A 12,357-nucleotide genomic window follows, 5' to 3' on the forward strand; every position below is an offset into this window, starting at 1 on the left:
GGAGCTCTAGAAAGAGGCCGAGTTGCTGACTTGGAGTTCCCAGTTGTCTTGAACGCACTGAAGTCGGAAGTCAGAGATTTCCTAGTTTCGAGGTCCCAGTTGTCTTGAACGCACTGAAGTTGGAAGTCAGAGATTTCCTAGTTTCGAGGTCCCAGTTATTTGGAACGTGGCAATAGTAGTGAAACCCTAAATCATCCTCCCTGACCACTATGGCTGCTTCCTGCTTCCTACACTGGAAGGAAGGGAACTGTTATTTAAGACCTCCCATTATCCTCCTCCTCCCTTCAGGATAGTGTTTGTATATAGATATTGACCCATTGAGATGAGAGGAGGTTGAAAGGACATCGGCTAAATGTCTATTCCAGACGGGGTGGGGCAGAGCCTTTGTCTGTCCAGTCAGTGGGGTATTAAGTATCTGAAGTAAAACAAAAAAAAGGGGGGTGGGGGGCGAGCCGAATAGTGAACACACTAAGTTTCCGTGTTTTGTTCTTTTGAGAGAAAGAATGTTGGCATGGAGCTAGACTCGAGGGGAGGCCAACGAGAAGTTCAAGTACTCAGGTTTGTTTAATTTAGCCCGTAATGAGCCTTGCGCTGTCGTGAGAGAGATTTCTGACTGCAAAGTTCAAAGCTGAGCCACGGATAGAAAAAAGAAAAGAAACAGGCCCTCACTTGAAACTTCAGAACATGTTGGGAGGTTGAAACGAAGGCTTCTTTCGCTCTGCCCCACACCCCACTTATCATTTTCACTTTTACTCAAAAAGAAGCCGAGAGAGAGAGAGAGAGAGAGAGAGAGAGAGAGAGAGAGAGAGAGAGAGAGAGAGAGAGAGAGAGAGAGAGAGAGAGAGAGAGAGAGAGAGAGAGAGAGAGAGAGAGAGAGAGAGAGAGAGAGAGAGAGAGAGAGAGAGAGAGAGAGAGAGAGAGAGAGAGAGAGAGAGAGAGAGAGAGAGAGAGAGAGAGACTGTGTGGGAATGATTACATCAGCCTGAGCGGGCCCTATGATTGGTTAAGGAAGTGTGGTTTGATTCACTACCTAAAAGCCCATGGCTGTAACCCTTTGTGAGAGAAGCAGAGGGAAGTTGTCAACTAGCCGGACTGGAAATAGTGCCATCTGCTTGCTCTGTCCTGCACTAGGCAGAGGAGATTATGTGACAGGTACCATAACAGGCAGCCACTGACAGAGAGGAAGGAACCGTGCTGTACTAGTCTTTTTTTCGACCAAGTTGAGGAGAGGGTTGTTCGTCTGTGTGGAGGCAGGCTCACTCCAAAAATGCCATCGTGCTCTCCGGACTGCTGCCTATTACAGGCCGTAGAGGTAAGCTCTTAGAGACATATTTAACCGTTTTTCCCTTTTTCTCCGAAGTCTGACAAAGGTTAGCTGAGACGAGGGTCAAAGTAATTGCTTTAAAGGTCGAAGATAATTTGTCTTATTTAAAAAAATATATATGACAAGCGAGGAGGGAATGTGTGAGAGGCTCAGAATGGATCGAAGCCCGCTTGAATGGGGGAATCTGTTTTTTCTTTCCTATCGAAAGAAGATAGGATGTTCTGTTGTCAGGCTTTGAATTTGTTGAAGCTATAGCTGGAGAAGGGAATGAGAAAGTATTTTTACAAGGCCTCATGTTCAAAGGGTGCGTACTGTAGCCTAAGTGGGAAGGCTAAGGAAGCTAAATTCCTACTAAAATCTCCTTGGAGGAGCCAGAGGGAATAGGATCCATGCTCAGAGGGGGATTTATCAGGGAAGCTGATGTTTCTATAAATGTGCTATATTCCTCTTTACACTATTTTTCTATACAGTTTATTTCAGTGTCTTTCTAGACAGTATCTTGTTCTATACAGTATTTTTCTATACAGTTTATTTCAGTGTCTTTCTATACAGTATCTTGTTCTATACAGTATTTTTCTATACAGTTTATTTCAGTGTCTTTCTATACAGTATCTTGTTCTATACAGTATTTTTCTATACAGTTTATTTCAGTGTCTTTCTATACAGTATCTTGTTCTATACGGTATTTTTCTATACAGTATAATGTATCTCTATACACAATCTTTCTATGCAGTATCTTTCAGTCAGTGGGTAATCTCTATGGAAGCAGGTGGTGTGGATTGAAGGACTAAAAGAGTTCCCTTAGTATTTCAGCTTGAAGTATGATTCTGATGAGTGTCACATTTTATGATTTTAGAACCTATATTTTCCCACAAACCGCTGCCAGTGAGAATGGATTGTATATGTCTGGGATGCTCATTAAACACGCATGGTTATGAATGGAAGTGAATTACCTCTTGGTATTATATTGCAAATGTTGTGCTATCTAGTTATGCTTTCTATGTAAAACTGTGCCTGTCTACGCCTGAACTATGCGCCTCATCTATCTGAATTATGTCTGTCTGCCTACGAGGTTGTGTCTGGGAATAGTTCTAACATGAAAGGGCCTTTTCTTTCCTCTTTTAGATTATAAACATTTTCAGCGAGGACGGCATGGGGAAAGTAGTGGAAATCCCAGCCGACATGACTTCAAGAGATCTTTGCCAGCTCCTCGTGTACAAAAGCCATTGTGTGGACGACAACAGTTGGGCACTTGTTGAGCATCACCCTCTCCTCGGACTAGGTAAGTGGCAACCTGGTGCGCTGGATGGGTGGGCTGGTGGGCAGGCTGGCTGGCAGGACATAGCCTAGCGCTCCCTCCCCCCTCGGCCCTTGCTCTGTGAGAAGCCAACTGGATAATGAACATGTTCTCCTGCTCATGTAAAGTCAACAGAGGTCTCGCTATGGAAACCAAGAGTCATCATAAATAATAGATAGCCTACATCTGTAGCCTATATTTTCTCTTGTATATCATTATTTTGGTTAACAGTCATTAGCTGCCTGTCTGTGCCTGCTCTTAGTCTTTTGGACGGTTTCAGGGTCTGGTGTATGGGGCACCTTTATATAGTACACTACTTTTGACCAGAGCGCTATGGGCCCTGTTAGATGAAGTTCACTATGTAGGGAATAGAGTGCCATTTGCAACGTAGTCTGAGACAACGGGCTCTTAGTGCAGGACCGGGAACCCTCCTGACATCACCCTCCCAAACCTTAGTTTGTTACCGTACCTGAGAACGGATATACGGTCACTTACAGTTAGAGATAAGAATGTACCATAATATGGTCACGTGTAATAATATTAGAGATGTTCTTTTATCTAATTCTGGACCAGGATTTGCGATCACTGGCTCATACAGGTACCTTGCTCTGTCTACTTACTGTATATCTAGCCAACATTTGTACAGGGACTTTACTTTGGGCTTATACCATAGCTGAACAGGATAACGCTAGTCTCACTGAATGCTAGATGAATTGATATTAGGTTGTGTAAGTCAAGACGTAGAATGTTTAATGTGGCGGCATTGCAGCGATTTGTTAAGAGTTCTGAGAAACTGAATGCTCCAAACTTCAAATCCCTAAGGAACGAGCAATTATAAAACACATCTTGTGTCTGGGCTTATATCTTCATTACAGCAGATGGGTAAAATGAGAGTACTGTATTTCTGGGAATGTTTAGGCCTAAAACACTGAAATATAGGCTACCCAATATGTACGCACAACATAAAGGGTAACAATTATATGCAGTAATTATTTAGGTTTATTGTTGCATATGTGAAGAGGGTGTAATTCATATTGATATGTGTGTCTGAATTATCCAGGTTTTGAAAGTTTAAAAAAAAAATGAATTTGCTCATAAACGTCAATTTCCTTTTGATATCCCGAGCGCATTATAGTCCAAAGGAAATGGCATATATATTTCAAAATCTTCAAACTAATAACATTATATGGCGGTTAGAACACAACAATATTACATATCTGAAGCACAGGCCTCTAAATCTCTAAAAAATACCGTCACATGATCTGTTCTGATTGGTTTGGTGTCAGTGCGTAGGGATACCCAGTATAACATCATCCCTCTACAATGGCAAAATTCTACAGACTATGGATGCATCTCAAATGGCCCTCTTTTCTTATAGTGAACTACAAGGCACAATATTGCACTATAAGGTGCCATTTGGACACAACTTCCATTCGTTGTAAAAGGAACCAGGGCTGATCTGACCTTTAGAAGCCACCTGAATGGAGCTAGGGCAGGCTCTCTTTGGTGAGTCCAGTCCACTAGAGGCAAGGTCACTCTTCCTAATTGCTCCTTAATCTGACCAGGCCTGTCCAGATGGGCTTTGTTGTATAAGAATGACATCCAGCCAATTAGATATGTTGCTTTCCCAACCTTGCTCCCAATCCCCTCGCTAAGGAGGAAACTGGAAAAGACAGGGGAGACACAGATCCACAATGGAGACGGAGTCCCTGACTCCCTGGTATAAAGAAGGCTACGACTCATTGAGTCGTATCTTCTCTTCAGAACGGCGGAGTCCAGGGGAGATAGTTGAAAGACAACCCCACAATCAGTGGGGGTGTTTCCTTAGAGAAAGAAAGAGAGAGAGAGAGAGAGAAGGCCACTGTCAGTCATCGGGTGAATAGAATAGCTGATAAGAATAATGGCCAATGACCCTCCCTCAGCTTCCCCCACAAAGGGTGATAACCTCTACAGGCTTTAAGCTAGTGAGTCAGGGTCTTGACTGACTCATGGTCAGAGAGGAAGTGACTCACCAAAGAGCCTCAGTAAAGGCAAGGTAGAGAAGGTACTGGATTGACTCTCCATTTTTTGGGATGTAAGCGGACTGGAATCCAACCAGGTTGCAACATCAGTATGATACTACCCACATAGTTTCTGAAAACGTCCACATTGTCTATTTCCTCTTTCTCTCCCTTTTAATGAGTGTGAGTATCTTACTGCATGTCCAAGAAAGCCTGGGCCCTTCCTCCCCAGTCCCCAGTGTCTCCTTTCCTGCTGCCAAAATCTATTTAGGAATCCTGCTTCCACAGTTGGATGTGAAACATGTGTTCCTGCAGAAACATGTGTTCCTGCAGAGAGAGCAGGGTCAGTGGTCTAGGCAGGGTCAGTGGTCTAGGCAGGGTGAGTGGGTCAGTGGGCCAGGCACGGTCAGTGAGCCAGGCAGACAGCAGGGCCTGTATAGCATAGCCCCACTAATTGTGTGAGAGAGGGGGAAGTGAATGTATGCTCAAGACATCTATAGGATGGGGGGGGGGGGACTATAGCAGGGTTGGGGTCAATTCAGAAAGTAAACCCAATTCCAAATTCCAGTTCATAGGCTGAACTGCTCGTTCTTTCATTGTTTACTCTACACCCAATGTTCAGGACATTAAAATGATTTCAATGTTGTTCTTTTTCTTGTTAAAGACGTGATATTGTGTCCTTATTGTAGGCTTCCATTCGGTAACTAGCTCCTTCTTTCTCTCTCTACAGAGAGGTGCTTGGAGGACCATGAGCTAGTGGTACAAGTGCAGGCATCCATGACCAGCAAGGGCAGATTTCTGTTCAGGAAGAACTATGCCAAATATGAATTCTTCAGAAATCCCTTGGTAGGTTGTTTTTTTGTTTGTTTGTTTCCAAGGAATCCCAGAACTCGCCTGCAGAGTTTTTCCTTGTCCTATTTATATTCTCTACATGTGTAAACAGTTATAACAAGCTAAACAGCCTGGATTTTATTTTTTGTTTACAAGCAATGCATTTCTTAAATGAGTGGAGAATGTTTGGTTGGACTTGTTAAATTTAGCATATTACTCCTACTACACTCTCACAATCAAGTGGGCGTCATCTTTCACTCACTTTATAGGAATGTACCCACTCACACTCAGAAAAATTAACTGTTAGACTGGTGGATAAAACTGTCCAGGACTCAGAAAGACTAGGCTAAACCAGGGTCTGGGAAACTGTCCCTAAACATACTTATTTAAGAAACAGTTTGAAACGCTATGAGACAAATACTATTGTTTCATGTTTTTCTTCATATTCATTTGAGAAAGGGGATTCATTTAATGTCTCTTGGCGTTCCACCTCCATCCTTCTGAGTTTCCTTTTACCCACAACCACCTTGCTAAACGACTGCTTTCGTTTCACACTTACCAACAGAATTTCTTTCCCGAGCATATGGTTGCATGGTGCCAGGGAACAAATGGTGCAATCCCACCATCTCAACTTTTACAGGTATGTACCGTAGAACCGTAAAGACTCCACTACCTCAGCATACTGCGTACTCCAGTCTGTGTTGTGTACTGTGTCTGATCTCCTTCAAAAATATCACCTTTGACCTCCTTGTACATGTCTTGTCAGAGAACAGACTGTAACACTTGATGTTCTGTTGACATACGAGTGTCTCTGCACACGCAGGCCAGGCGTGCCTAACAGAAAGACAAACAGACAGACATTACAGCTTCTGAGGGGAAGCAACTGTGAGAGGAGAGTAAAGGAACGTACTGAATGTTATAGCACAGCGCATCAGGCCAACATCCTCCCATCCTGTGCCAGGCAGCACAGCGCAGCTGCATGGTGCCTTTAAAGACATGAGGCTCTAATGGAATGAAGTTTACATGTTCAGCCTGCAAATGTAGCAGTGTGACAAAGCGTTATTAAAAGGCCCATGACTGGAATCCATCCACTATGGCAGAAAGCTTTTAAAATGATACCTCCCTGACATGGTCAGATTGAAGGAGCAGGCTGGGGGCGGTTCCAGGAATCCAGTGAAGGCAGATCATAAACAGTGAATCACTTAAAGGTGCACTATGCTATTTCCTGGTTGCAAAAATTCTAATAGTTAGCCTACTTTCAGTCATTATGTAGAGAATCAGGTTGCTGTCTAAACCACTGTAAAATAACTTTTGACCAAAAATAACCATGACCAAAAATAACCATGACCAAAAATAACCATGACCAAAAATAACCATGACCAAAAATAACCATGACCAAAAATAACCATGACCAAAAATAATGTATTAATGTATTTTCAGCTGTTTGAAGCTGGTGTACAGAGCCGGGAGTGAAAGACGTAAAAGCGGAACTTAAGAATGGGAAGCAAATGAAATGGCACACATAAAACACATCTACCGCTTCTTAGACTTGCTTTCAATGAGAATGTCAGATCCTTAACTTACATTTCTATGTCGGTTTGGTCGGGTCGTCAAAACGTGACGTATTGCACCTTTAATTAGTATCTTGTCAGGTCAGGAGACCGTGTCTGAATGTGGCAGAGAGAGTTCTGTATTCTGCAGGGCATGTTAAAACCAGTAGGTGCTTATCTTATCGCTCCACTCAGTTCTTGGAACAACTTGATGTCAGAATCAGAACTCCTTGTTGAATTGTCTGTCTCTACAGTGTGTATGTGTCTTGGTTGATACTGTTACATAAGACAGAACATCTGTCTGAACATTTCTCTCCCATGTTTATTTAAAGTGGCTCATAAAAATTGGTATCACAAGAATGCCAAGATTGTTCGTTATATAAATGTTTGTTTTCTGGCTCCGAGCCCCATGAAAATGATGATGTTTGATTTGTGCTAAAGCCTTCTTCTCTCCTTCTCTCAGAATTTCTTGAACTCCAGCAGTTGTCCTGAGATCCAGGGCTTTTTATACGTGAAAGAGATGGGCAGGAAATCCTGGAAGAAGCTGTACGTGTTCCTTAGACGCTCAGGACTTTACTTTTCTACGAAAGGAACGTCGAAGGTATTTGGCCTTTTCTCTTCTATGGTAGGCTTAGTACACTAACACCCCTTTCTACTGTATGCTTAGTACACTAACTCTGTTAGTGTTAGGTTTGTATTGCCGAATCCTTGAGCCAATATCCCACATTTAAATTGCGCTAGTAATGGCCTACAAAGTCGAATACTTTAGTTGCTAGTTAAGAGGCTGCTTGCCTCAATCATCTGTGTACATTCTTGCTGTTCAGAGAGGCCTGCCTTCTCTATGTCCCATACAACCACACAAGCTGCTGTTGATTTGAGTGGAGCTCTGCTCTCTGTTACCTCCAGGCTTAAGTTTCTTTGTGATGAAATGACATTGGCTATTGATTTATCCTCCACAGGAGCCCAGGCATTTACAGTTACTAGCAGACCTGGAGGACAGCAATGTCTTCACAGTAACAACAGGCAAGAAGCTACACAGTGCGCCGACAGACTACGAGTTCTGTATAAAGGTACGTTCAAGAGAAAGAAAGGCCTCTGCACTCGAGGCATTGCAAGTCATTCAGATGCTCATATGTTGTCTATTATTCCGCTGTCTTCTATGGAGGACAAGCCGTCTCCTATTACAGTTATTGAACAGTGTCCTGTCTAGACTGTGTCTGCTTCCCAAATGGTGCACTATATAGGGAATAGGTTGCCATTTGGTAAGCATCCTGTATCTTGCTGAGACATGCCTGACGAGAGGCAGGCTTCGCTGCTATTGTGTGCTCTGTGTTGACCCACTTTCTGGCTATATAATAAATGGATAGAGAATCAAACCAAAATCGAACAAAATCCTATTTTATTCTGCAACAAGATCAGGGTTGGGTAGGTTCCTTTCTAAATGTAATCCGTTACAGTTACTAGTTACCTGTCCCAAATTGTAATCAGTAATATAACTTTTGGACACTTTTGGATTACCTCAACTCGGTAATTAATGTAATCTGATTACTTGCAGATTACTTTCCCCTTAAGAGGCATTAGAAGAAGAAAAACATATTACCAATTGAACAACATATATTGCAGGATAAATCAATGTTAGAGGTTACATAACTGGCCATAAATGAATGTTGCATTTTACTTTATGGGTTTTTTATGTTTGCTTCTTCTAATCCATTTTTTTCTAATTTTATACAGATAATAATACAATTAGCCTACAGTATTTAGTCATTCCAATTCGTTTAATACCCCTTTATCTTGAAGAATACGACCTAGAAATATGGAAGTGTAGATTAGGAAAATTGTTTTACCCGAGCACAACCCAAAAACAAAGGACTTATTAGCCAGCCCTACTCTGTTGTTTTTGTTGTCATGGAGGACTGATTGGGCTCATTGCTTCAAGTAAAATAAATAAATGCTGCTCTCATGGAATGGCATGCTTTGAGAGCTTCCCGAAAAGAGCTATTTGCATGTAAAGAAATGTATGCCGTATGCTGCATTTGCTATAGGCCTATTGTATACGTTGTTGTTGGTGACACTTTGGTATCTGGATCATTTGCAGCTGTTTAAGTCTAAGTGTGTGAGTTTGATCATGTATCCATTAGGCCCATGGTCATTTTGAATCCGCACAAATTAGATTGAGCAATAAAAGCCCCACTCGTGGTCTTCTTAAATTAAACTTGTTTTTGACAGTATGGAGCACAATACCACAGAGGAGTTTAGAAGGGAGCAACTCAAACTTTTATTCCATAGGCTGGGATCCGCACTATACAGCTGTTGAGGGAGTGCATTTTTTCACTCGCTGTCAACTGGTTGCAAAAACAATGATTGATAGGCAGCTTAAACTTCAATTCGACCATTATTGGGTTAAAATACACGTAAGCATTTGTAAATAGCCATCTACAACAATCACAATCCGTAATGAGTAAATAACTAATAGAGAGAGCAGTGGTGTGATTCACATCATTGTGCCATGTAGATATCAATAATAGGTGATGTCCGTATCGCCCGTAGGCTACACCACTACTGTCATCCTTACTTCTACGCATTTATTCAAGTTGAACAATCTTTGGACTGTATCCTACTAAAACCCATTCCTGCTCTTTTCCCGCAATCCATCTAACGCATTTGGTGTGTCATCATAGTGGTCTCTGACTCGCTCAGGTGGAAAAACTTCAACTTACACCTTTTTCAAGGCTGATTTGAATGTCATTGAGATAACAGAAAGGTGTCAAATAATTTCAAAGTAATCCTAGAAGTAATCATCCAGTTTTTCAAAAGTATCTGTAATCTGATTACAATATTTTGCTGGTAACATAATGGATTACAGTCTCCCGCCAACCCTGAACAAGATCATCTATCATCTCATGGGATATGTTAGTGTACGAGGGAGGAGGGTTTTAGTACAACCATACTGTCTGAATGGTTGTTTCTAATGATGAGGTGTTTATTTGGTCTCTCTAATTGGTTGTTGTGTGTTAATTGACAGCCCAACAAGAGGACTGAGCTGAAAGAGTTGAGGATGTTGTGTACTGAAGACGAACAGAGCAGAACTTCCTGGATGACAGCCTTCAGACTCTTCAAGGTACCAACGCCATGGCAACAAGCCCTCAATACACTGCAAAAGTAGTGCCTCAGTTATTACCAGAGGGTTGTATCAGATGCCAGTTCACTTGGGTTGTTGTGAGAGTCAGTATTCAAAGTAGCATGGTATAACTATCTATCTTTATGAATTTGATGAATATTTTGGAAGGTTTGATATTGGTTGACTTAACCCAAACAAAAGCAAACCTTTTCATTTGTGGATATTCTCCTTATTCTTCACAGTATGGAATAGTCCTCTATCAGAACTACAAGATTCCTCAGCAGAGAAAAACTCTGTCACACTTTTCAACACCAGTGGTAAGCCTCTCCTTTTAGCTCCTTACAGGTGCCAGCCAAACTGTTGTTAACATCCAGCCTCTTTCTCGGTTGTCTTTCTTGATTCTTTGTGTCCTCTATTTCGGCGATTCGAATCAGCAACCTTTCGGTTACTGGCCCAACACTCTTAACCGCTAGGTTCCCTGTCCAGTGCATTTGAGGAGAGAGGAGGACTTCAATGACAGACAATTGAGAAATAGCCCTAGTACTGTAACAGGGCATTTTCTACATTGGATGTATATTGACATTGACACAGCTTTGTCTCCCCCTAGCGGAGTGTGTCCGAGAATTCTCTGGTTGCCATGGATTTCTCAGGAAGGATAGGCAGGGTGATCGACAATCCCTTGGAGGCCCAGAGCGCTGCCATGGAAGAGGGCAATGCCTGGAGGGTGAGTCTCTTTCTACAACAATAATACAATCTTACTACAACGTAACTACGTTACAGCAATGTTACTACAACGTAGCTACGTTACAGCAATGTTACTACAACGTAGCTACGTTACAGCAATGTTACTTCAACGTAGCTACGCTACAGCAATGTTACTACAACGTAACTACGTTACAGCAATGTTACTACAATGTAACTACGTTACAGCAATGTTACTACAACGTAGCTACGTTACAGCAATGTTACTACAACGTAGCTACGTTACAGCAATGTTACTACAATGTAACTACGTTACAGCAATGTTACTACAACGTAGCTACGTTACAGCAATGTTACTACAACGTAGCTACGTTACAGCAATGTTACTACAACGTAGCTACGTTACAGCAATGTTACTACAACGTAGCTACGTTACAGCAATGTTACTACAACGTTACTACAACGCTACGTTACAGCAATGTTACTACAACGTAGCTACGTTACAGCAATGTTACTACAACGTAGCTACGTTACAGCAATGTTACTACAACGTAGCTACGTTACAGCAATGTTACTACAACGTAACTACTTTACAGCAATGTTACTACAACGTAGCTACGTTACAGCAATGTTACTACAACGTAGCTACGTTACAGCAATGTTACAGCAATGTTACTACAACGTGGCTACAACGTAGCTACGTTACAGCAATGTTACTACAACGTAGCTACGTTACAGCAATGTTACTACAACGTAGCTACGTTACAGCAATGTTACTACAACGTAGCTACGTTACAGCAATGTTACTACAACGAAAGAAAACATACTGCTGAAACATTGGTGATTTTATAAATAATCTGAGCAAGAGTGCAACAACTTTTCTTTGGGTCATGCTTGTCACAAAGCTATCATGTTCTCCGTCACGGAGAACCTTTTTATTAACAAACTAATCCATGTTTGTTTGTTCTGTATCTCAGAAGAGAAGTCAACGGATGAACATTCTAGGTAGTCCCAGTCCACTACATCCCTGTTTATTAAACTCAGGTAATTCAACAACATAAGTTCTCACAATCCCTGTGTTATTTGAGTTGGCTACATTCTGTGTAGATAAAGCCTTGACCTGTCCTAAAGCTCTCCTTTCCTCTTCCACGTCTAGTTATTCACAGAACACAGCTGTGGTTCCATGGGCGGATAACGCGAGAAGAGTCCCATCGGATGATCCACCAACAAGGCCAGGTGGACGGGTAAGACTCCTCAGTCTCTGGAACCACACAGCCAACCTAATATTTGATCAGGATTGATTTCATTATTAAAGTGTCTTGCATCTTCAGAATGTCCAGCCCACATGCCAACATATGTTGGATTTAAATTTGTAAATTTGACAGACGTTGAAGTTTTCACCAAAGACTGATTTTCTGCTCAGGTTGTTTCTGTTGAGGGACAGTCAAAGCAACCCAAAGGCCTTTGTCCTCACACTGTGCCATCACCAGAAAATTAAGCATTTCCAGATCTTACCGGTAAGTGAGCTTTAC

At 41.9% G+C, this 12,357-nt stretch overlaps 1 protein-coding gene across 3 annotated transcripts in view; it reads left to right on the forward strand.

The window, feature by feature from the left end:
- The window catches only part of LOC115140955 (growth factor receptor-bound protein 10-like), a 90,760-nt gene that overhangs the window by 73,729 nt on the left and 4,674 nt on the right, over window positions 1-12,357 (forward strand). For all 3 annotated transcript variants that reach the window (XM_065028036.1, XM_065028037.1, XM_065028038.1), the window contains 11 exons: window positions 2,450-2,606; window positions 5,352-5,467; window positions 6,018-6,092; window positions 7,466-7,603; window positions 7,962-8,072; window positions 10,028-10,123; window positions 10,366-10,440; window positions 10,731-10,847; window positions 11,803-11,869; window positions 11,982-12,069; window positions 12,249-12,342. In XM_065028036.1, the coding sequence (XP_064884108.1) occupies window positions 2,450-2,606; window positions 5,352-5,467; window positions 6,018-6,092; window positions 7,466-7,603; window positions 7,962-8,072; window positions 10,028-10,123; window positions 10,366-10,440; window positions 10,731-10,847; window positions 11,803-11,869; window positions 11,982-12,069; window positions 12,249-12,342 (1,134 nt within the window). The remainder of the gene's footprint in view (window positions 1-2,449; window positions 2,607-5,351; window positions 5,468-6,017; window positions 6,093-7,465; window positions 7,604-7,961; window positions 8,073-10,027; window positions 10,124-10,365; window positions 10,441-10,730; window positions 10,848-11,802; window positions 11,870-11,981; window positions 12,070-12,248; window positions 12,343-12,357) is intronic.

Source organism: Oncorhynchus nerka, linkage group LG14, assembly GCF_034236695.1.
Source record: "Oncorhynchus nerka isolate Pitt River linkage group LG14, Oner_Uvic_2.0, whole genome shotgun sequence".
Lineage (NCBI taxonomy): Eukaryota > Metazoa > Chordata > Actinopteri > Salmoniformes > Salmonidae > Oncorhynchus > Oncorhynchus nerka.